The 25,748-nt window shown below is 41.1% G+C and overlaps 1 protein-coding gene across 7 annotated transcripts in view; it reads right to left on the bottom strand.

Moving 5' to 3' along the window:
- The window catches only part of LOC137373803 (E3 ubiquitin-protein ligase pellino homolog 2), a 416,880-nt gene that overhangs the window by 94,826 nt on the left and 296,306 nt on the right, over window positions 1-25,748 (bottom strand). For 5 of the 7 annotated variants that reach the window (XM_068039205.1, XM_068039206.1, XM_068039202.1 and 2 more), the window contains one exon: window positions 10,703-13,675. The exons of the other annotated variants lie outside the window; for them this stretch is intronic. In XM_068039205.1, coding sequence (XP_067895306.1) covers window positions 13,109-13,675 — 567 coding nt within the window. In that variant the 3' untranslated portion in view covers window positions 10,703-13,108. Of the gene's footprint in view, window positions 1-10,702; window positions 13,676-25,748 lie in introns of those variants that run through there. 7 annotated transcript variants of the gene reach the window in all.

Genomic DNA, 25,748 nt, shown 5'->3' with positions numbered 1-25,748 from the left:
GCAGTGATTTTTAAGTCTCAACTCCTCTCATGTACCATTCTCACTGGGTGAGCAGGGAGGGGGTTAGAATACCAGCCTTTAGGTGTGAGACAGATTTCTTTTTCTCACACTTCTGCTACATCTATTCATCCATTTACTATTCCAGGAGGTTTTCTTTTGCAAAGGAATGTTTCATGAAAAATGGATTAAGGTTGTATGAGTCGCTTAAAGGAGATAGATATAGTTCTGCTAATGAGTTGTGTTACTTAACCATATCAACGCGATGATTGCATGTTTGATTCCTATCTGTGTTTATTTAGCTAATCTTATTTATTACAATGGATCTCAATATTTAATCCGAGGAAGAAAGAAGATCAGCCTGGGTTCTTGCTCCTGATTGCTATCCAGGGGCTCCAAGCAAATAAATGTGTGTGAATATTGGATGATCAGATGATTATGCTCAGCTGTGATAGACTGCGTTGTGTGATTAACCTTAAAGGCAATGTACTGTTAAGATCCTAGTCTGCTAATGAGCCAAGTACCAGGACACAGTCATGTGACTGAGCCAGAGTCACTCTATAACTGTAACACCAAGAGGCAAGTCCTGTAAATAGACAGCTCTGCACAGCATATACTTGTTAGCTGTTAATAAACCTGTTTGAGATCTTCAATCAACTGCATCAGAGAACATAAAAAGCTGCTCATTATATGGTGGCAGTGGTGGTGAGAAGACAGAATCCGAGACTGAAGACCACAGGAAAACAGCTTTAAAAACTACCTACAGCTAAAAGAAAGTTTAAAGAAACACTGGCCCAAACAGTGTAAAGAAAAAAAACTCAACTTCCGCTGTAGAAGACAGAACGCTGAATGACAGGCTGCAAATCAATCACTGTGATCGGGTGAGTCAGAATCCCCGTTGAACCAAAAAAGCTTTGCGGTACTTGCAAATTTGATTTTCTTTAAAGGCTCGGTAAAAGAAAAAAAACAGGGAAATCCCAATCCCTATCTCAGGCTGATCGATTGTTTTCAAAGGCTCCCCCACTGATTAGGTCCACGCCATTACAGGAGGCACCCGACAGCAAAAGTCACGAAAGTCCTCCATTCATGCAGCTCACAGCTAGAGCTATAAAAAGAAACCTATTAAATCACTAGAATGCTGAAGAGCTTTCATTCACTCAGCCAAAGTTTAATTTCATAAAACCACTCAACTGTGAAGAATTGCCTATTGAATGGCTGCATAAACAATCTAGCAAAAAAAGCACTTGAAATGCCTATTGCACAACTGTGTAAACAAACAATCCAGAGGCTGGAAGCTAGATAAAAACAAACAAGTTGCTGCTGTCAATCAAAAAAGCTAAGAGAGTTTCTTAAAGAGGAAACAGTGCAGAGTCATAAAGCAAGTTCTTAAAGCAGGTTCTCAGTAAAAGGACAGCAGGAACATGGATACCAATTTTCCCAGCATGAACTGGAAAGCCTTGGATATCCTATCCGAATTCAAAATGTTTCAACAGAGAATGCAATTATCCTTTACAGACCAAATAATTGCAGAACCAGAAAAACAAGCTGTGAAAATACTAATTGCAATTGGATATGAGGGATTACCCAGAATCAATACCTTGGACATATGTGAAGAGGACCAAAAAGATTCCGCAAAGATATGGAAAGTGCTGGAAGATCAACTCAGATTAAGAGTGAATTTTAGAATTCACTACCTAGAATTGATGTGCTACAGACAACAGTGACAGGAATCAATAGATCAGTTCGTCAGTAGATGCTGTAGCAAGGGCAACGAGTGTGATTTTTCAGAAGTTGAGCTATCAGACCAAATAATGGAGCTGGTGATTGTATCAACACCCATTGAAGCGTTTCAGAGAGACCTCTTGGGGAAAAAGGTCACAGCATTGATGCTCTGCTGGAAAATGGCAGGAAATACAAGCCACTGTAGCTGGACAACAGACCTGCAAGTACTAGTTGCAATCAACAGTATCGGCACAATAACCAGGTTGAAAAGAGCAAGGCAGCTGTGTGGTAAGTGCGGTCTGTCCCACTCACAGCGAAATTGCCCTGCATTTCGACACCTATGCAAGGCATGTGGTGCAATAGGACACTAGGCACACCTATGCAAGAATTCTGGCTCAAAAGAGACAGCCAGAAGTCACGAACTTGAACATGAGCCAAAAGAAGACAGGTGCAGCAACAGGGCAACAGCAACAAGGAAATCGCCAGAGACCTGCATAAACGAAAGCCGATACACGAAGTCCACGGCGTAATAGACTTGAGCCAAGACTCAAAGACGAGTAAGTTTCAGTCAAAAGACGAGCAAACATTTCACATTGTGAACCTGACACATCACGTTGATGAAGTCAAACAATTGGAAGCTTTCGCCACTATTAACATCATATGCCCAAAGAAAGCTGGCAAGCATACACTCAAGATCAAGACTGATACCGGCGCTAGTGCAAATATCCTACCATTCCGAATCCTGAAAGATATGTACCAGAGTCATTGGAAATCAATGATATAACCGACAACTGCCAAATTATCTGCATACAACGGGTCACCCATCCCTTGCAGTGGCACATTAACAATGCAGTGCAGATACGGCAAGTCAGCTTGGAAACCACAAATGTTCTACCTAGTAGACACGAAGGGGCCAGCAATGGCAGGACTACCAGCATGTAAGGACCTCAACATCATAACTATTCACAAGAGCATTTCCAAGGAGAAATCTCCAAGGACCGGAACCCGCTCTCAGACTCTGTCTAGTATCAAACGGTGCAGCCTGGAAAGCCAGCAACAGAACAACTATACCGTGCTTTCACTCCTGCTTTCTGGAGAACCACCAGCACCACAACGAGCCAGAACGGACAGATAGCTCCATGAGACTAAGTACTCTTCCCCCAACAAGTCCTCAACCTGGAGCCCCAAGCCTTCAGATGCAGAGGATGAGGAGAAGTGAAGGACACGCAATGTCCTGAAAAGGCAGAGAAGGAATGAGTTGAAGCGTTGTCTATTTGCGCTTCGAGATGAGGTGCTGGAATTTTCCGAGAATGATAAGACCTCAAAAGTGGTAATCTTGAGAAAAGCAACAGCACATGTTAGCAGGCTGAAGGCAGAGCAACAGAAACTGAATGCAGAGAGGAAGAAACATCAGAAAGAACAGGAACAGATGAGACGCAAATTCCCCAGCAAGAATTTTCAAACCACTGAGATAATATATGGACTTTTGAGCCTGTATATTTGTAAAGTTCATAATCTTTATCCATGTGTAAATAATTTTGATGTTATCTAATTTTATATGTTTTTGCTTTTAGCATACGAGACTTATCCTTGGAAAGAAGGGGGATGTTGTGTGATTGCCTTTGAGAGTAATGTAGCTCTAAGACCTTAGTATGCTAATGAGCCAAGTATCAGGGTGCAGTCATGTGACTTGGAGCCAGAGTCGCTCTGCTGCTGTAACTCCAAGAGGCGTGTCCTGTAAATAGAATGCTCTGCACTGTATATACTTATTAGCTGTTAATAAACCTGTTTGAGATCTTCAATCAATTGAACTCCATGCATCTTATTTATGTTGCATCAGACAACAGAAAAAGCTTTTCATTACAGTCCACATGGATAGATAGCATTTCAGCTCACATACAAATACATCACCACATGGAAAAAATGTGCTGTATGACTGTAGCACGACTAAGAAATTCAGGGAAAATTATATAATTTGAAATATAATATACCTCTACAAACATAGTAGCTTCAAGGTATCCTCCAATACTCTAGAACTGTAAAGAAGTCAACATAAAGCACCATTATTGCATAAGTTGTACAGAGAAAATGATCAGACACAAGATATTCTCAAGAGAAAGTGGGAACTGTTGAACTATTGGGCTGGATTTTATCAGGTTATGTCAGGTTTCGTGGCAGTGGAGAGTGGGCGAGCAGAAAATGCCTCCAGGAGAGGGCTGTCACGCACCCTAACGGTGGGAGGGCCTGGCCCAATAATACTGGCGGCGGTGAGGCCTTGTGGCGGACCCCCAACTGCTGCTTGATGACAGGAACACAATTAAAATATTTACATAAATTAAAATGTGAATTAATTAATCTCACGTCACCTCCTTATGTCCCACTGCAATCTTCAACCCGGCGGCCGGCACTTCCGTGCCTTTGGATCTGGATCCCTGTCCAGGGAAACAAGGCAGAACACTTATCCGGGTGGGGGGGGGGGGGGGGGGGGTAGTGGGGGAAGGTATGTTTATCAGTGCGAGGGGTGGGATATGGGGTTAAATTAGCGTCATGGGTGTAGGGGATGGTGGGAAGGGTTGCATTTGAAAGTTTGTGCAGTTTGCGGGGTGGTGGGAAGGTCAGATAGTAAAAGTAAGTGTTTTGGGAGAGAAAGGCCAAATAATTAATTCAATTGTTATGGAGGGAGGGGGGGGGGTGTTGGAGAGGTGCAAAAGAGATGTATTTATTTTATTTCCATTTCCCTTTAAATATTTACATTTCCCTGTCGAGCTGATAGCCCTTTTAAAATGTTGTCATGCCTGCGCACAGGCAGCTGACGCCTTTGCTAGGGACAGACAGCCCGCCCCCTCCACCTGATCTGGTTTGGTGGGGGTGGTGGGGGAAAGACCGCCCCAGTTATTTAAATGTGCCACCGCACGGAAGATTGCGGTGGCTCCGTGACACTCGGACATTTTCTTTCTCCCACTTCCACACATAAAATTCAGCCCATTGTATCTGAGTTACTATAGAAACAGTATCCATTCTGCCTTAGTGTATCATTTTGCAACTGTAAACCACTGAGCATTTTCTAACACTATGAAACCCTCAGGCATTAGGTAAGGCTCTTCACTTTAGGAAACTACAGTTGATTTGTTCAGCATAGAGTTTGCAAGGTGTTGGGACTGTGTAAATTGAGAACACTATATAACTTGCATGTACAATATTAATCATATATTCTATAATTTGTATATGATGCATCAATTTGCCTACATATACTATTATGGGCAAGCAAATAACTTTTTTACTGGCAAGACAATATCAATTTCTCGATTGGTGCTCCCTGTGAGCATCACCCCTCAACAGTAGCGTCTGACCAAGGAATCCACTGTTATGTATCAGTTTTCTCTTCAGAGAGCAATGAGAACCTAGTGGACCATCGACTTCCAAACAGCGCCACACACCTGAGAAGGATCCCCAATTGCATTTTGAAACTGGCATGAGCAGACAAATATGACAGCCATTTTGAACACATTAACAAATTTCAATGAGATAAATGATTTGTTTATCTATGTTATACTAGGAGAACTCCCTGCTCCTCTTCAAAATAGGACGATGAATGTTTTTAAAATATCCACCTGAACCACTGGAAAAGTCAAATGTTGCCTCAGTTTTATGTCTCATCTGAAGGATGACACCTCTTGGAACGCAGTACTCTTTCAGTACTGCACCAGGTTTGTAATGTTGATTATGTGCTCAAGTCCTATAGTGGGGCTTGAACCCACAATTTTGTATTCGAAGATGAGAAAGCTTCCTATCAAGCCAACACTGTGCAATCATCCACCTGTATTACCTCTTCAATTAGGGGAGCATTTAATAACACGTCACATCCAGAACTAACATGGGACAAAACTCAATAAACCCATGCACCCATTATACTCACAATTAATAAAATGAACTCACATTTTATATGTCCCGCTCGCATCAAACTTTTATTGTGCAGAATATAAAGGGCTAATTCACCTCCTGACTTCCCAAAGCCTGTCCACCATCTACAAGGCACAAGTCAGGAGTGTGATGGAATACTCTCCACTTGCCTGGATGGGTGCAGCTCCAACAACACTCAAGAAGCTCGACACCAGCCAGGACAAAGCAGCCCGCTTGATTGGCACCCCATCTACAAACATTCACTCCCTCTACCACCAACACACAGTGGCAGCAGTGTGTACCATGTACAAGATGCACTGCAGCAATGCACCAAGGCTCCTTAGACAGCACCTTCCAAACCCGCGACCTCTACCAACTAGAAGGACAAGGGTAGCAAATGCATGGTAATACCACCACCTGCAAGTTCCCCTCCAAGCCACACACCATCCTGACTTGGAACTATATCGCTGTTCCTTCACTGTCGCTGGGTCAAAATCCTGGAACTCCATTCCTAACAGCACTGTGGGTGTACCTACCCCACATGGATTGCAGCAGTTCAAGAAGGCAGCTCAGCAGCTCACCACCACCTTCTCAAGGGCAATTAGGGATGGGCAATAAATGCTGGCCTGGCCAGCGACGCCCACATCCCATGAATGAATTTTTTTAAAAATTGGCTGAATAAGTGTTGGCAAAGGGAAACCTTCTTCAATGATGGCACAGATTTTGTTGTAGTTTATTGATTTCAATGGATGGAAAACTACACAGAGTGCCTATGATTTTTCCAAACACACTGCTGGCAGTCAGGATTTCCCACTGCTAGCATACATTCAGAAAATTGGCCAGAATGTGGCTGGAAGGTCCCAGTGGCATAAATGTTGAGAGTGCTCAAAAAAAAAAGGAACTTGTGAATTGGTAACCGTATATGCTACCCCGACAGCTGCAGAACAACAAAATACCAATAATGGAATTCAAAACCCTTTAGCTGATTGTTGCACTAAGTAACTACTACGCGATCTCAGTCCTGCTTTTGTCACTAGAAAATGACACTGAACAGATCAGGAACACCATTATGAGTTATAACAATTTATTGCTCTCTACATTTTTGAGTTTGGATTCATATTTGATATCACTTCTATTATAGAATGATCTGTTGTGTCATTTTATGTGTCAAGATGAATTTTATTGAAAATGAATGTGTGGTGAATTTCTATTCTCACCAAAACAAGCATCATCTGCTTTGGGAGTGAAATCATTTCCAACTTTTGGTATCCAGAACAAATATCAAACATTTCTAATTATTTGTAATACAAGGTATACCTAAAAAGACCAAAAGATAAATATGAAAAATTGATACTAGAAAAGTAGGGATGTTTTTCTGAGTTGGGGGTTTGGGCCCAGGTGTGCTGATGTGTCAGTGTGGTAAGAATTTTAACTTTGCACCTGGTCCACATAGAACAGGAACAGAAAATGACTGATGCAAGCACTAGGAACATTCAAATTTCACGTTCCAGTACTGGCATCCTATACCTTAAATACATTCAAGTATTTATGGAGAAAAAGCAGCCCTTTACCAGGGATAATGATAGAAAGTACTTACAATTTCTCTGATATCACAGCAAATAGAAAGAAATAATGAACTTGAATTTATATAGTGTCTTTTACATCCTTAGAATGTCACAAAGTATTTCACAGTCAATTAATTATTTTTGAAATGCAGTCACTGCAGTTTGGCAGGCAAATGCAGCAGCTAATCTGTAGTTTGACCATTTTTCCAGTATAAACTGGATACAGGAGCCACCTGAAGCATTTCACTTGGTATCAACTAGTAAATTGAACTGCATCAACTACATTCATCTCAATTAAAATTCTGTTCCACTTGGTGAAAGTGTTGCCTGACTATACTGCTGCTGAGGCAAGCGGTTGGATCTCATGGGCAACGGTAGTGTTTTGATGCAGAATATCAGTGCGACTAGCATCGACTTTCCTACAACCCTGGGTGCACCACTGCAGAAGGGAAAAAATCACAAAATTGATGTCCCCAAATCAAAACAAAAACTTAAAGATTATGGGCCTAGATTTTCCGTTGGAGTTATGCTGGAGAACCACTGTAACTCAAATGGAGTGCAGAGGAAGATGCATCAGAAACTGATCCTCTTACTTCCTGTTTGTGCCTGCCATTTCAGGGATTCCTCCCTGGAAGTGGTAGAGTGTGTGGAGGGAAAGAATTATGTTTATTCACATGAGGGAAATATATCATTGATATTTGTTCATCCCTGATATTTCAGCATTGCTATGAGAAGAGAGGCACTGAAAATTTAAACAGCCAAAAATAAGAGTGATCTAATGCATAAAGGTGACACTGTTCAAGATTTCAATTTTCTTAACACTTCATCCTGCAGAAGCCACTGGCCAGTAGACCTCTGAATCTTGCAGTCTAACTCTGTCCCTCCTCTAGCCACCTCACAGTGGAGGCCAAGACGACTGTCTGGAAAATTCAAGCCAAAAAAATAGGCCACTAACACAGGCACACCGTAAGGGGCATGAGTCAAACTTTGCTGCATTTTTGCTGGCAGAGCAGCCAAGTGGAAGATCCAGAAAATAAATGACCATTATGACTTTCATCATCTAAGACTTGGGCTTCCATCTTTAGTTGATGGAGGGTGCTGGAATGAAGATTATAAATAAATAATCTTCATTTATATAATATAATTTTATTATATCATTTCTGGACTGGATTAGCTCAATCAGAAATCCCATATATAATGTAGCCCCTTACTGCAAGTTAGATTCTGGCCACCTATGAAATATGGTAACAATCTTATGCAAGAATGTCTGAAATTGGGGCAAATATTTACATTTCACTCTAACAGTGGATGATAATATCTTTGATTATAATCAGTAAGCTGGCCATACACTCTCATTTCATGCTAACATTGCCTAATTTTTTTAATTTTTAAACTCAGTACCAAAATCTTAGTATTTAAATGAGTTATGATTAGGAGGTTTTCTATCCTGCACGTACACACCGGTAATAAATTGGTCTTCGTATGATGAGGTTATTTTTATACACCATAACAAAGTCAGCAAGATCCAAACCATAATAGCTCTAAATCTGCTCAAAGGGAGAGGTCCACTTCCAAAAATCAGAGACTATTGTTGGAACTAGATGAACATTTTCATTTAAACAAAATGAAAGTTTTGCTACACAAAGGAGAATGTTCACTGAGATCAACCAGCGCCAACAGATTTCGACATAGAATTGCAAAATATTGGATGATGGGAGTGAATTTTACAGCATTAACAATAAATGAGAGAAATTTAGTGGGACATAGAACACAATTCATCTTTGGATCAAGTGAGGTGGGAGTGATTGCCCTGCATATCAAGGCAGCATTTGACAGAGTGTAGCATCAAGGAGCCTCAGCCAAACTGAAGTCAATTGGAATCAAGAGGCAAACTGGCTGGAGTAAGGCCTAGCACAAAGGAAGATGATTGTAGTTATTGGAGGCCAATTATCTCAGCCCCAGGACATTGCTGCAGGAGTTCCTCAGAGTAGTGTCCTGGGCCCAACCATCTTCAGTTGTTTCATCAGTGACCTTCCCTCCATCATAAAGTCAGAAGTGGGGACGTTTGCTGATGATTGTACAATGTCCAGTACCATTCGCAATTCCTCAGATACTGAAGCAGTCTGTGTCTATATGCAGCAAGACTTTGACAACATTCAGGTTTGGCTAATAAGTGGCAAGTAACATTCGTGCCACACAAGTGCCAGGCAATGACCATCGCCAACAAGAGAGACTCTAACCATCTCCCCTTGACATTCAATGGCATTACCATTGCTGAATCCCCCACTATCAACATCCTGGGGCTTACCATTGACCAGAAACTGAACTGAAGTAGCCACATGAATACTGTGGCTACAAGTTCAGAGACTGAGAATTCTGTGGCGAGCAACCCACCTCATGACTCCCCAAAGCCTGTCCACCATCTACAAGGCACAAGTCAGGAATGTGATGGAATACTCTCCACTTGCCTGGATGAGTGCAGCTCCAACACTCAGGAAGCTCAACACCATCCAGGACAAAGCAGCCTGCTTGATCAGCACCCCGTCCACCATCTTAAACATTCACTCCCTCCAACATTGACGCACAGTGGCAACAGTTTGTACCATATACAAGATGCAGTGCAGAGCTCACCACGCCACCTTCGACAGCACCTTATAAACCCACGACCTCTTCTATCTTGAATGACAAGGACAGCAGATGCATGGGAACATCACCACCTGCAAGTTCCCCTCCAAGTCACACACCATCCTGACTTGGAAACATTCCTTCAGTCACTAGAACAAAGTCCTGGGACTCCCTCCCTATCAGCATTGTGGGTGCACCTACACCAGATGGACTACAATGGTTCAAGAAGGCAGCTCAGCACCACCTTCTCAAGGGCAATTCGGGATGGGTAACACATGCTGACCTTGCCAGCGATGTCCACATCCCATGAAGGAATAAAAAAAAGTCCACTGGCTTAAGGAACATTTTTAAGATAATGTAGCTATGGATCGATTTCTATTTTTAAGGATGTTACAATGCACAATTTAAAGCAAAGATTTTCAAGTCTGTCATTTTAACTTTTGGTAATAGCATAAAATTGGTGATATCAGATCAGTCATCCATTAATCTTTTCCACTGGAGCCAATGAAAAGGAAAACTGGAGAGATGCATGATTGGTGGCTGATCCATTATTGCCTGCTTTACGCAATGGCTGAAAGTTAAAATTATCTGCACATGTTTTACCTTTGAAGGTTAAAGATGCAGGAAAGAGGCATCAATTTAGCCAGTGTGTGTGCAGAGGTGACATTTTCAAAGTAAGCAATTTCCTCTGTTTATATAAGTGAATGGGAAAATTAAGGATTACCAAGGATTTGTCTTGTGAGTAATATGGAACAAGTTCCTGTAATCTCTGTACCTCTTGCATCATGCTATTTGTTGCCAAGTATCAACATTACATAGAACAGATGCAATACAATAACCCAACATACAAACTAAAATATATCCAATGCATAACTATTTCTGGAAATGTCTTTATTAGCAAGTGATAAAACATCACAAGAAATCAGTTTGCATCTTAGGCATCAACAAAATTCTTTCCAAACCAAACCTAAGTAAAGCTACTAAATTTTAACTAGAAAAATCTCAATGCACACACCTTGAGGGGCAAAATCCTGAAAATTTAATCAGATAGCCTTTCATTCTGCATGTATAGAAATTAACACTGGTGTGACAATCGATGAAAATAATCAAAAAGGCCATATTTTCATTGATGTTAATTGCAATTTTTAAACTAGCAAAGCAGTTACAACAGATGGAGTTAGCTCCAAGTCATGTGACAAGGTTGAAATTTATGTATAATATTGATGAAAAATTAACTAGGACTTTCCCCCATTTTGAAAGAAGCTTGACTATTGTGTAATACTCCATTTGCTATAATTTTGCCAGCAAGATTTATCATGGTACTGTTGAGTGTTCAACACTTCATTATGATACTTCATTCATAAAAATGGTGTTAATCTTTCTATATGCATACTGGAAATAAATATAGGTCAAGCCTTTTATTATCTTGTGTACTTCCTTTTAACAAGAGTAACAGCTAAATTATATACAATCGACAGTGTTATAAAATATAACATGGGGAGTAAATATATTAATCTTAACTGAATTTTCATGAACATTTTTCACTTGTTGTGAAAGGTACCAGAGGTAATAAAAGATTAAAATACATGATGCTAAAGAGTAAATCTTGTCATTTGACTTTTAATCCACACTAAAATCAAGAAAATGGAATAAAAATATGGATAATGGCATGATCAGAAGCATAATACTCAAGCCTCAAAATTATTCTGTATACAATAAGCAAATAAATCAGTACAATCATACATAACAAGGAATCAATACCAGCCAGATATGCAAATCTGTATCTAGACCTCAATGAAATAGCTGCAAGCATCATACACAAAGTTTTATAAATTAAAGTAGGTGTACATTCTGCTAGGAGACAGTTTATTTGTTTTAAAAAGTTCTGTTTCAGGCAACAATTTGGTGATGACAATACTTTTGTATGGATTCCCCAAAACCCATGTCAAAGTAAATGGTGAGAGAATGAATAATGCAGGTATTTTGAATCATGAATCAATAATCTTAGCTGTTTACCATGATTATTTTCATCTCAACTTTAAAGGAGACATAATTAAAAGCAAGTTGCATCTCAACTTCCATACATACTAACTTACATGCTCTCCAAAAAATTACAAAATAATCCTGGAAAACTATTAGGAAACATGTCAAAAATGAGAGGTCTAAAAATGTTATATTTACATTATAAATAGGTCAGCTGTTAAACTATTTTAAATTCTGGATGATCTTTCCACTTTTAAACTTTGCAAATATTTTAGTTTACCACAATTTGCTAGAAGGTATACCCACTGCTCTGTTACTGCTGATATTCATACTGCTTGTTTATACAATGATGATAAATAAAAGCACCATCCGAGTCGTTACTGACATGTATGTAAATATTTGTAGTCCATTATATTTTAAATGGACTTGAAACAGGTAGAAGATGGACGATTTAGGTAACACACTCAGCAGAACTGAAGTACACAAAGTTATAGCCAACAGACTGGAATCCTGCAGCAATTATTGGTACTATAAATAGTATTTAACGGCACACTAAAGATGCAATAGCAAATGGAAACAATAATTGGCAAACAACACTAAAACCAATATTCTTAATTCAGTTTCAGTTAAATTGTAACAATTTTTCTTTGTGTACTATAAGAGGGGGTACAGCATCACAGCTTCATTATTCAAAAATTAGAATCATTTCAAAATACAATATTGCATTGAATTTCAGCAACACTTTTGCAAAAGATTTGTAAAGCTTTTAAAGAATACTTCAATATTTAGAAAACATCCGCCTTGCCATTGATCTCTGGTGCAGAACTTAGCTCATCATTTACCTGCACACTTGAGAAATGAAACCAAATTACTGTGAATGAGCAGATCATTGCTATACACTCTTACTAAAAGAGAGCAAGTCTAAATAAGTAAATACTTCACTGCCAAGGTTACACAATAGCCATAAAATGATTTACAGCTTCATCTCGTCATTCAAATATATACACAATATATTAAAATCATATAAATTATAAAACTATACAAACGGCACACTGTAGCAAAATAGGTTAGAACAATAAGATAACTTTTTTATTTTTTAGTTGTAGCTTTTACGAATGACTGCTCCAAATTCTGCACCCGTAAAACATTTATTAATCATTATCATCCACATCACAAGTACCCATGCCCCACACCAACCTGCTCGCCCTCCCAACTCTTTCAAAAATGATGTCAATCATCCAGCAACAGTGGCAGATTATTTTCACAGTATTTCCCAAAAAAAGTTTTTTTTCTTTTTGCCCTCCTTCAACTCTTCATCAGTCAATTGGTCCCTGGAAAATTAGTTTAATGATGCCTTGCTCTCCGTTAAGTTGTATAGCACAAAAAGGACACGCTGCATGGAATGCATGAGTACCATGTGGTAATGGAATTTGTGACCAGTATTTTGCTGTTTTCTCAGAGCACACATGTCCACATGGGCTAAATGTATGTGTGGAAGGGCCTGCATCCACATAAAATCCTGCCTCACAACCTAGCCAAAGGGGCACATATGGGCCAATGGTTCTGCACATGGGACATTCACGCTCATTGGCTTCCGTGTCACTGCGATGTCCCCAGTTGTGGTAACCATGGACATGACCACAGCTGAGGTAAGCCCAGGGCTGTTTCTCTTCCACAATGTCTTTGCGATTGATGCTGGGAAATGCTAAGGTGTTAAGCCCAACTGGACACTGAGGCCTAGCAGCATTTATCTCCTGTCGAAGAGCCTCAATGTGCTTTTGAGTTGGAGTATGGAACAAGCCATCTGCTGTTCTCCATAGAAGTGTTGCTCCACAAAGATCAACAAGTGAGCCATCCTGAAGAACATTAGTTTCAGTGTCCACCTAAGAAAATGATTAAAATGCAACATACATGTAAGAAATTCCTCCCATAAATATTTCACAAACATTTTGTAGCCACAGCAGCATCAGCAGTGAAAGAAAACACAAATATAAACCCATGGTTTTGTTTTAACCCTTCCCAATGATAAATCTAACACCAAGCATAGAGCTGAACCACAGAGACCAGGAAGGGTTCAAGGTTCAATGGCCAATTTAGCCTGAGTTAGCCCCTCGCAGTAGGTATGGTGACAGGGATATTATAATTGGCTTCAACACTCCAATAAAGGGGGAGGAAAAATCAGACAGTGATGTCACCCCTTATCACTATGAGGTGATATCCTGTCAGAAAGTGGACATCAGCGGAGGTCAGGATTTGAGTAAGCCATGACAGAATAGCATGTCAGCACTAACTGGGCTCACCCAGTTAAAAGAACTGCCACCTAGGTGGGAACAAAAACTGCTTTAGAAAACTTAATCTTTGTTATTACCCTTTAATACACTATTAGAAATCAGATTTTCATTGGGCAACAGTAACCCAGTAATATGTTGCACTACAGTAGTGATAGATTCAACTCTAACACTGCCTCACTGTTATTTTACTGTTGATAACTATATCACTGCACTCAATGGAAACAGTTTGAGATGGGGAAAGGAAATAAGGTGGAGCTTCAACTCTTTCTGTTGACTTGCGCACACACGACACACACCTCACCCCAAGCAAATCAGTTTCAGCAACACTGGCGTAGATTTGGGAGAAAGTTTTCCTTCTCATTGCAAAAAGGATCGATTCTATCAAAATACTAACGTAAACATATAAACAAAAATCAAGATTAAAAAGATTATTTATTGTTTTTCATAAAAAAATATTGTGGTTTGGAAACCCCTGAAAGTTCAATTGGATTAAGACAAATGAACAGCTGAGTCATACACCAAGGTGACCCCTGTTTCAAATCGGTAGCCTGGGATAAAACTGGAATGAGTTAGGAGATCTCAACCTGAAGAATAGTAGGGACACCCTTGAGTTAGTGAAAGGGCTCTAAATTACTATTCAGAAACCTCTGTTGGAAATGCTTGTCCATCAAATTTGGATGAGGGGCAGATGATATTTGGCTATGATACCACTGCCATCAAATACTCACTCACTGTCCGCAATCAAGACAAGCAAAATGGCACTTGGGGGAAGGTACTGAAGGCTGGATTGTACCTCAGTAAGGGTTAACTTCCTTCAGGAGAGGAGAGAAAGAGAAGAAGTTGGCAGAAGAGGAAAAGTCATTGCTGACAATGGAGGGAATTGTTGAAAGGAGTCACTGAACTGTATAACAAAAAGGATCTGAAGTATCCAGGATTAATCACCAGAGTTTCCTAAATTAATTCAGCTCAATAACTCCTCCTAGTGAATTCTGCAAATGAAATTTTCAGCTCTCACCACTTAAACAATTTAAAATAAACAAATAGAAAAAAAACTAAATTTTACTATTATAAACTTTCAATCTTTGGAAACCTGGAAAGTGAAGAGAAGGTTGAGAGGAGATTTGATAGAGGTGTTCAAAATCATGAGGGGCGTAGACAGAGTAGATAGAGAGGAACAGTTCCCACTTGCAGAAGGGTCAAGAACCAGAGAACACAAATTTAAAATGACTGGCAAAAGAACCGAAGGCGATATGAGGAAACACTTTTTTTTAAATGAATGCACTGCCTGAAAAGGGGGTGGAGGCAGATACAATCGTTGCTTTCAAAAGGAAATTGGATAAGCACCTGAAGGGAAAAATTTGCAGGGCTATGGGAAAAGGGCTGTAACCATTCTAAGATTCTGTTATATTTTAGGTTTAGGTTACCATACTTTGAATTAATTATCCAATGTTATGACAACTTAAACTGCTGACATATATATATATCTTTCTTGGTGGTACAGGTTTGTAAGAGCGGTAACATCATAGGAACACCATCACCTGCTAACTTCTCTTCCAAGTCACGTCTTCCTGACTTGGACATATACTGTTGTTTCTTCACTGTCAGAGGTTCAAAATCCTGAAATTCCCTACCTATCACGATTGTGGGAGTGCCATCATCATGAAAATGAACCACTGCAGTTCTTGTGGAGGAGGTCCACTGTCACTTTGTCAGGACTACCAGGGATGAGTAATAAATGCTGCCTTGTTGGTGTCATCCACATCAATTTAAAAAAAGCAATTATCTACTGCATATCCTTGTAATAAATTTCACATTGGAAATTTTTTTAAACAAATGTACACTTCAGAATCTGGCACTTTGCTACTGAAGGAACACCTTTCAGAAAACAAATTGATAAGCTATTGTAGAAGCAAACTAGTCAATAAACACGTTTTTAAAAATTTCTGCCACATCCTTCTTCTGAATTTCTTTTTAATACAGAATTTTACAGTGGCATTGGATTAACACTGGGCTGAATTTTATAAGCCCCACGACATGGGGGTCGAGTCGGCGGGCCCAGAAAATACTTCAAGGAGAGGCCCACCACGAGTTTCGACGTGGGAAGGCCCCGCCACATTTTACTGGCGGTGGCGAGGCCTCGGGGCAGCCCCCTCACCACTCAGCGGCAGAACCTTCATTCAAATATTTAAATACATGCAAAAGCACTTACCTTGTCCCGATGGCCATCCCACGCCAATATTCTGGGCTGGAACTCCTGCGCCTTCGGATCTCTGTTTGGTGATCTGAGGTGTGACACTGGTGGGGAGGGGGCAGCAGTGAATTTTTCAGGGCGGGTGGGGGGGGGGGGGAGGGGGAGTGGCAAAAACAAACGCAATTGGTTGCAGGGATGGTGGGAAGGGGTTGAGGGTCAAAGTTAATAAAGTTCGGGGGTGGGGGGGAAGCTCGGGATATGAATAAATGTTTTTTCTGGGGGGGGAAAGAGGGCAATTTATATATAGATCACTCATTGTGGGGTGGTGGGTGGTGGGAGAGGAGTTTCAAAGATGTAATGACATTTTATTTTTATTTCCCGGAGACCGGGACCTTAAAAAATTTAAATGTCAATGTAAGGCTTGAAGCCCTTTAAAAATGGCGCCAGCGGCTGCAGTGGCGCCGGATGCCGTTGCTGGGAACAGAGCGGTCGCCCCCCCTATGTCATTGGGGCTGGTCATTCAGCCCTCTCCATGTAAACGAGCCGCCACACAAAATATTGTGGCGGCTTAGCGGTGTACAAGTCGTGCGTGCGCTGTGCCTTTTTTGATGCTCGCTGCTGAGATTGACGGCGAGCTTTCAAAATTCAGCCCAATATAAGAACATAAGAACTAAGAACAGGAGTAGGCAATTCAGCCCCTCAAGCCTGCTCCGCCATTCATTACAATCATGGCTGATGACATCTCGGCCTCAACTCCACTTTCCTGCCCGTTCTCCGTAACCCTTCAGCAGATTATTAATTAAAAATCTGTCTAACTTCTCCTTAAATTTACTCAATATCCCAGCATCCACCGCACTCTGGGGTAGCGAATTCCACAGGCTCACGACCCTTTGAGAGAAGTAATTTCTCCTCATCGCGGTTTTAAATCTGCTACCCCTTATCCTAAAACTATGACCTCTCGTTCTAGATTGTCCCACAAGAGGAAACATCCTCTCTACATCTACTTTGTCAATCCCCTTAATCATTTTATATACCTCAATTAGATCTCCTCTCATTCTTCTAAACTCCAGAGAGTAAAGGCCTAAACTGCTCAATCTCTCTTCATAAGATAAACCCCTCATCTCTGGAATCAATCCACTGAACCTCCTATGAACTACCTCCAATGCAACTACATCATTCCTCAGGTAAGGGGATCAAAACTGTACGCAATACTCCAGGTGCGGTTTCACTAATGCCTTGTACAGTTGCAGCAACACCTCCCGACTTTTATACTCTATTCCTTTAGCAATAAATGCCAAAATTCCATTTGCCTTCCTTATTACCTTCTGGACCTGCATACTAGTTTTCTGCGATTCATGCACGAGGACACCCAGATCCCTCTGCACCGAAGCACTCTGAAGTTTCTCTCCATTTAGATAATAATTTTCCTTTCTATTCTTCTGACCAAAATGGATAACCTCACACTTATCCACATTAAACTCCATCTGCCAAATTTTGGCCCATTCACCTAACCTATCCATATCCATTTGTAAATTTCTTATTTCTTTATTGCAACTTACTATCCCACCTATTTTAGTGTCATCTGCAAATTTGGCTATAGTGCCTTCTATCCTTGCATCCAAGTCATTAATATAGATTGTAAGTAGTTGGGGCCCGAGGACCAAACCCTGTGGCACCCCACTAGTTACATCTTGCCAACCAGAAAAAGACCCATTTATCCCGACTCTGTTTTCTGTTGGTTAGCCAATCCTCTATCCAAGCTAATAAATTTCCTCTAACCCCATGTGATCTTACCTTGTATATTAACCTTTGTGCAGCACCTTATCAAATGCCTTCTGGAAGTCCAGATATACTACATCTACAGGATCCTCATTATCCACTTTGCTTGTTACAGCTTCAAAGAACTCTAGCAAATTAGTCAAACACGATCTACCCTTCATAAAACCATGCTGACTCTGATGGATTGCGGTTTGACTTTCTATATGTCCTGTTATTACTTCCTTTATATATGTTGAATACATTCAAAAGACAAAGAAAGTTATGGGAATAAGTTTCAGTATAAATTACTTCAAGGTACGGTATCTCCTACTTGGTATGGATCAAATCTGTATTTCCCTCACATTATGACCTGCCATTTTAGTTTTGCTCCAATGATTTGTTGTCGGCTGGGGTGTGGATGCTTTGGTGTGCCAACAAGCATAATTTGCAAATTAACACTTCTGAATGATACACAGTATCCAGATGACACTAGTTTTTACCAGCTCAATTTGCTCCAGGCTAGGCCAAAGTGAGAATTTGTAACGTACTGCAGAGCCAACAGTGCCATACATCATCAGGGTGGAAAAGGTGACATGAGTAGCTCTTCATAGGAACAGAAATAAGCTAATAAAACCAAAATATTTCTCACCAAGTAAAGGATATCTTTGCAAAAGTATAGATGTAGTACTCTGCACTGAACGTAGAGTCTTACTCTTTTGAAGTCATTAAACTAGAAAAATTATGAGTATCTAGTTACATATAAAATTTGAACTAACATTAGTCATTGTGCATAGTTGTGAAATGCACCGATTTTTAAAACGTACATTTGGCAACTTAGTACTTAACATGATGTCCATGTAATGTATAAAATAGTCAAATCTGAGATTCTAAATTGGTGAGTTTTGATTTCATCCAGAAATGCACATTTGAACAAAATAAAGTCCTGCATGTAACTTTTTTTTCTTTTTTGTACATCAGCTGCTCAAGAGGTCCTTAGGCACTTTTTGGTCCGTTAAATTAATTAATCTCAACTGAGCAGCTGCAAGACTATAATTAGTATCTTGTGACCCCGTCCTGGAAAGTAAGTTGATAAGAACACAGGATGGGGTTAGATGCTCCCTACAGTTGAACAGCATACTAACTTGTGAAGAATAGGCATTTGGGTAAGATAACAGAGAATTGTCAGAGCTTGTGGAGTATACTGAATAGTCATTGCTTTTGTAAAGGAACCAAGCAACTGGAATTTAAAAAAAACAAAATCATTCATACAACGACTTTAGCACTGAATTTATGCTAATATATTCAGTGCAAAACTCTTTCTATACAGCAGTTAAATTGCACTTTACTTCAGTTGCTTTGCCTCCTAGGTGGATGGTTTGACACTAGCATACCTCTGAAAAGCATCTGTTCAACAGCTGGAATGTGTATAATGTGGTACGACCCAATAGCCAGAAAACTGGACTCTGTGTTTCTCAGGTGTAAAACGAGGGGGAAAATATGTGCGGTGCTACATGTCAAATGCGACTCAGCTGGTTGTACTCTCATTTCCGAGTCAAAAACTTGTGGGTTCAAGTCCAACTCCAGAAGCTTGAGTACAAAAATCCAGGCTGACACTCCAGTGAAAAACTGAGGGAGTGCCGCACTGTCGGAAGTGCCTTCTTTCAGATGGAACTTTAAACTGAGGCCCCGTCTGTTTTCTCAGGTGGACGTAAAAGATCCCATGATACCATTTTGAAGAATAGCAGGGGATTTATCTCCAGTGTCCTGATCAATATTTACCGCTCAAGCAACAACACAAAAGATCAGGTTATCTGGTCAATATCACATTGCTGTTTGTGGGAGATTGTTGGGCACAGATTTCCTGCTGTGTTTCCTATGCTACAACATTGATTACACTTCAAAAGTATTCCATTGGCTATAAAACACTTTGGGGCATCTTGAGGTTCTAAAAGGCGCTATATAAATACAAGTCTTTTGCTTTTTACATCCCAAGGACACTTGAAATACATCTGACCTCATATTGGGTTAGGTGATATCCAGGCATTTCTAGAGGCTGCCAGAACAGACATTAGGGGCCCTCATTACAGAAGAAGCTGTTTGAGGATCCTTCTCTGAGATTAGTCATCGCCGAACACTCGGATGTTCCTATATTTTCTGCAGCTTAACTAACAGCCACAAAGTTTTTCTTATATGTACATAAACTTGGAGAATAAAGTGCTCTTTCTGGCTTCACAACACTATTGTAAAATGCTACCGGCCAGCACTGCCTCCTCCCGTTCTCTTGCCCCCACCCCAGGACTTGCCCTAGTGGCAGTCCAAGATAGTCAGCCTCAACCGGAGATCAGTGCTGTTGCTAAGAAATGACACCTGCCTGCAGCTTGCTGAAATGTTGATGAGGCCCGAGGCCTAATTCTGGATGAGTCATGGACTTCCTGCTTCTAGCGTGCCAATAATTTCAGATTCGAAATGGACCTAAATTAATTTCTAGGAGATGTATGGGTACAAAGCAGTATTGAAAAGATTTACAGGAGCATTGCAGATTACAGGAATTTACTGAGCAGGGCAGCAGTGGAGATATTTACTGGAGGAGGGCAGTGTTGGAGAAAATTACTTCAGCAGGAAAAGACAACATTTGGAGCAGAGAGACAGCCATAGCCATATGGCTATGGTACCTTTATGTTTTGTCACTTGATTAATGATAAGCTTTTAAGTTTTTAAGCAATGATTTAGAAACTACGCAGGTACTTAGAAGGTAACGGGAAGAAGAAAAAGACATTGCAATGCTTTCTAACATCCTTAACATGGAAGATGGCAGGATCCCCAAAGACACATTGTACAGCGAGCTCGCCACTGGTATCAGACCCACCGGCCGTCCATGTCTCCGCTTTAAAGACGTCTGCAAACGTGACATGAAATCCTGTGACATTGATCACAAGTCGTGGGAGTCAGTTGCCAGCGTTCGCCAGAGCTGGCGGGCAGCCATAAAGACGGGGTTAAAGTGTGGCGAGTCGAAGAGACTTAGTAGTTGGCAGGAAAAAAGACAGAGGCGCAAGGGGAGAGCCAACTGTGTAACAGCCCCGACTAACAAATTTCTCTGCAGCACCTGTGGAAGAGCCTGTCACTCTAGAATTGGCCTTTATAGCCACTCCAGGCGCTGCTTCACAAACCACTGACCACCTCCAGGCGCTTATCCATTGTCTCTCGAGATAAGGAGGCCAAAGAAGAATATGCTTATTAAGGAAATTACATTTACCAAAGCACAAATAAAATTGTTTTACACTGAACCTAAGAGTTTTGTGAATTATTTCCAATCTTGACAAGGCATATCCTAAAAGCCAGTGTTCCATTATCAAATCTGATCATTCAAATTAACCTCAAACTAATTATAATCAATTTCTATCATAACTCATCAGTCAGGATCAATTCTTCAGCAAGAATTAGGGAAGGGATCTTGTCTTAATTGCCCCTGAAGGCTACAGCTATGCTGGCATCACAAATTGCATTCAATAATGAATGGTAGCTTGTCACTTCAGGTTTAATTAAAACTACACAGATCATGTACAAAATCTAATGTATCTTCTGCAATAGCTGGTGTTTTCCTCCCTCCTCCTCCCTGCCAAATTTATCAACTCCAGGGGAAACGTAAGGTGGTTTCTAAGGTCCTTTTTTATCTTCTATAGAGTACAACATGTTACCATAAAATCAAATCAAGGAGACTTGATCAAATTACATTTAACAAGACACCATTCTACTGGATAGAAAAATTGCAATAGCTATAGAGAAATACAAAATGTTCAAAAGTATTGCAACTTTCTGATAATTCTGTGCAAAAACATTAAATTAAATACTTGTTTCAAAAAGTTCACTTGCATATTTGAAGGTTAGATTAACCCTTTCATCCTACATGTTTTGTTAATTTATGCTCATTTACAGCATGCTACCTCTAACAGTTTACACTCTGTAAAATCGCACTTCATTGAAGGAGCTTATCAACAGGTGAATGGATTCATAAGTTACTCAAAGGCATACACAAATACTAACACACTGAACCCTACGTATAATTTTCCTCTGCAAATTGAAGAGGAAACATTTTAGGAATAAAAAAAATGAAGTAGACAAACAGATTATTCTATGGTGTTGCTCACACTGAGTCAGAGAAGGCAACACTAACTTACAGGGTGAATTTTAACTTTTGGACCCACTCACATCAGGGGAGGCCGGCAGCAGGCCAGGAACCCGCAGGCTCACAGAGGTTGCCCAGTGGCACATTAACTGAACCATGGCATTAGCATTCCCCTTCCTGGTTTCCAGACCAATTAGAGTGGGAGGGCGTGATCACGACCAGTACCTGACCGTTGAAGCTTCAGTATTTAAAAGGGACACTAGAGAGGGACAGAATAGAACCATTCTACAACTGGCAAGTGAGAGAAAGCAACTTGGGTGATTGATTATCAACAAGGGAAGGCTACCCCACAGTTCTCTGAAGTATCCCTGGACATTATGCTGCAGACTACAAGGGCCTGCAGCGACATTTTGTTCCCAGCAGAGAGGACCAAGCAGTCATGGCCAAAAGTGCTGAGGAGGTCAGCAGCAGGAATGTGTTCCCTTACTCATGGATACACAGTGGCCAAAGAGGTTTAATGGCCTCATCAGGGTAGAAGAAATGAGCAGCATTCCACATTCAAGTGCAAATCCCCTCACTCTGACTTCCCCAGCCTTCTCATGCATATCACTCCTCAGCTCAACACACCTTGTAGTCACACCCATTCCTCTGTGACAAGGTACCTCCTCACATCCCCATCTGACCAGCTCACCCTCAATCTTATTGCCATCTCACACTTATCCCTCACAAATGGTGTCATTCCATCCTCAAAACACGTTCCATTTCTCACACCCATAATTCACTTCTTTCTCTACTTGCAGAAGAGAGTGCATAACATCAAGGAGAAGCAGAGAACAGAGTGGCCCTCCAGTCATAGCCAACCTGACTGCTGTGGACGCAATGTATTGAAGATAAGCAGAATTTCGGCATGCATGGCCATTAATGATGGAGAGAAGGGGATCTCCAAGCAAGCTGCTGATAGAATTAAATGTCACACAGCCACATGAATTGATGTCAGCAGGCAATGAAAAGTGATGATCTGCACAACCAAGCCGATGATCCCTTCCACCTTGTCAGTTCTAATTCATGTTTTTCATCTTCCACAGGTCCTGCAAGCATCGGGAGCTGGTGCCAGACTTCTCAGAGGAGAACGTGCATCTGTAGAAGCACCAAATGATTCATGTGCACCCTCCACCAGCTCAGATACACACACTTCAGTGGGGCATCCAAGGCAGGTAGCTGGGTTGTTACAGTGAGTCACATCACAAGTGAGCAAAAGCAGGTACTAGAAACAGGGATAGCAGTGGAGAGTCCCTGTTGGAGGACAAAGGATTCTCCAAACTCTTCTCAGCTGCATGGAGATGCTGAGCCTCAGTGGTCATCAATGAAGAGGTCTATCCTGGAGCAGCAGACAATATGAGAGATTCTGTCAGTTTTTTCAGAGACACTGCGCACGATTTGAAAAAGTCCATCTTTACCACAAGTGCCATGATGTCTCAGGCCTTTGTACTGATGTCCACCTCCACAGAAAGTGGCCATTTGCATGCAGCATCAGAAGTGGCAGACAACCAAGTGCATTCTGACCCTCACCGATGGTATGCACACAGTCTGCCAGTTTAAACAGGACAGAGGAAAGCTTCGCCTTGGCCATTCAGCACCTCACTGAAGTGCAGCAATTGCTCTCCAGCTCTTGGCTAGCAGGTAGTGCGGGTGGACCTCATTAGAGGAAGGTTGCAGAAAGTGGAGATGTAAGTTGGACACTGCTCTATGTCCTTCCACTCCTCCCCACTTTTCCCACCCTCAGTCAGAGCCCCAAATGCTGCCTCCTGTCTCGATGGGTGAGTCTGCCTCTGCACAGGTACCAGAGGGGCAGTCTTTGACTGGGCCCTCACTGGCTCCAAATCCCACAGGATGTTGGCAACAAGTATCTGAGTCAGAGCAGGGCAACAAGAAACCTGCATCTAGCTCTATTGAAGTCACAGGGTAGAATCAAGCAGAAGTAATAAGAAAAGGAGAAGAAAGACTTAGTAGTTTCACTTGGGTTTGTTAAACTGTTCCTTTTATTGTCAATGTTTATGTGACGTAAACAGTATTTCAAGGTTCCATTGCCCAGTTATGTCCATTGTTGCCTGTCGCCTACCAAGTGGCCATCAGCCTTGAGGAAAATGGTACGACAAGAGTAGAGACAAGAATTGGGTGTCAGTGAACAGACTGGATTATTGACTGTGGAAATGCTTTGTGCTGAGGGTTGGGAGTGGGCACACGGTTCAGCATTGGCATGCCAGATGGCTGCACTGTCTGAAATTAGCTGAAGTGCACCTGAATGAGCTCGTCTGGGCATCCCTGGCAGCTAAGTAGCTGCAAGTACCTTGGCCACATTAGACGACTTGTCCTCCTATTGCTCCTCTTCTTCCTTTCTGCCCCCTCCGAAGATGCAGAGCAGTCATCACTTTCCTTCTCCTGCAGCTTCAATCGTCTATGCTATATTATGTAAATGCAGCACATCACTTTGAATCTGGACATACTTTCTGGTGATACTGAAGGCCACCCTCCCAGATCTGTCCAGGTACCTGAATCACATCTTCAACATCTCAATGGCTTGCTCAATTATCAATCTTGTGTTCATGTGGCTTTTGTTCAGCCTTTCCTGTGCGTCAGTGGTAGGCCTCCTCACAAGTGTCAACAACATTATTCATAGAGAATGACGTTAGTCTACAAAAGGGCTGCCCAACATACGGCCCGCGGGCCAGAATACGGCCTGCCAAAGGTTTCCATTCGGGCTGTGGATGTAAACTGTATCCAGTGTTACGACTGAGGCAGGAGGAGTGCACTGTTAATTCAGTCCCACATCTCCACAGGTCACAGCATATCAATAAATTTTCCCACTTACCGAAACAACCAATTAGATACTCTATTTGTCCCCAGAATAATGCACACCAACCAAGTTTCTTTAATAAACAAAATTATCCTTTTACTATAAAACCAAGTCTTAACCAATAATGATGTAAATATATATACAAATTTAAATATTAAGGCCCCATATTATTATCCTAGCCCTCGCGCACACACATCCAAAAACAGCTCAACTGGAAACAAAGGGATTTTTGTTTACAGCTGTTTCAAAGAAATAAAAGGAATAAAAAAAAACTTAAACTGCAATGATCTGGAAGGAAGTCCTTTGCTTTAGCAAGGTGTCCCAAAGTCGAATAGTTGAATGCCACTCAGAGTCTTTCCAGGTGAGCTTGACGAACAGTCTGTTTTTGGGTCGACATTCAAAGAAATTCAACTGCAGAAGCTTCACATAGGTCTTCCATCAGCTATGCAGCAGAAGAGGTGTCAGCTCACACATTCGATACAGAAGTCCTTTTTAAAAAAAAGATATAAGGTTTCTGCAAGCATTCAGGATGTCTTCAAAATTACAGGAGGCAACAGTACCACTTCATACATGCTTTTGCTTTTCCAGAGCAGGGATTCTTCAAAGATGCAGGTAACAGTTGTCTGGTTTTTGTTCTGATCTCCTGGCAGGTCCATATACAGATCCCAACTGCCTGCTTTTAGTTCAAAAACCAGCATCTTTTAACAGTTCAAAGTGAAACTGCTTTTCCAAGCAAGTC

This window comes from Heterodontus francisci, chromosome 9 (genome assembly GCF_036365525.1).
Source record: "Heterodontus francisci isolate sHetFra1 chromosome 9, sHetFra1.hap1, whole genome shotgun sequence".
Lineage (NCBI taxonomy): Eukaryota > Metazoa > Chordata > Chondrichthyes > Heterodontiformes > Heterodontidae > Heterodontus > Heterodontus francisci.
The sequence above is the reverse complement of the archived record's forward strand: the minus strand, read 5'-3'. Positions and strand labels throughout refer to the sequence as shown.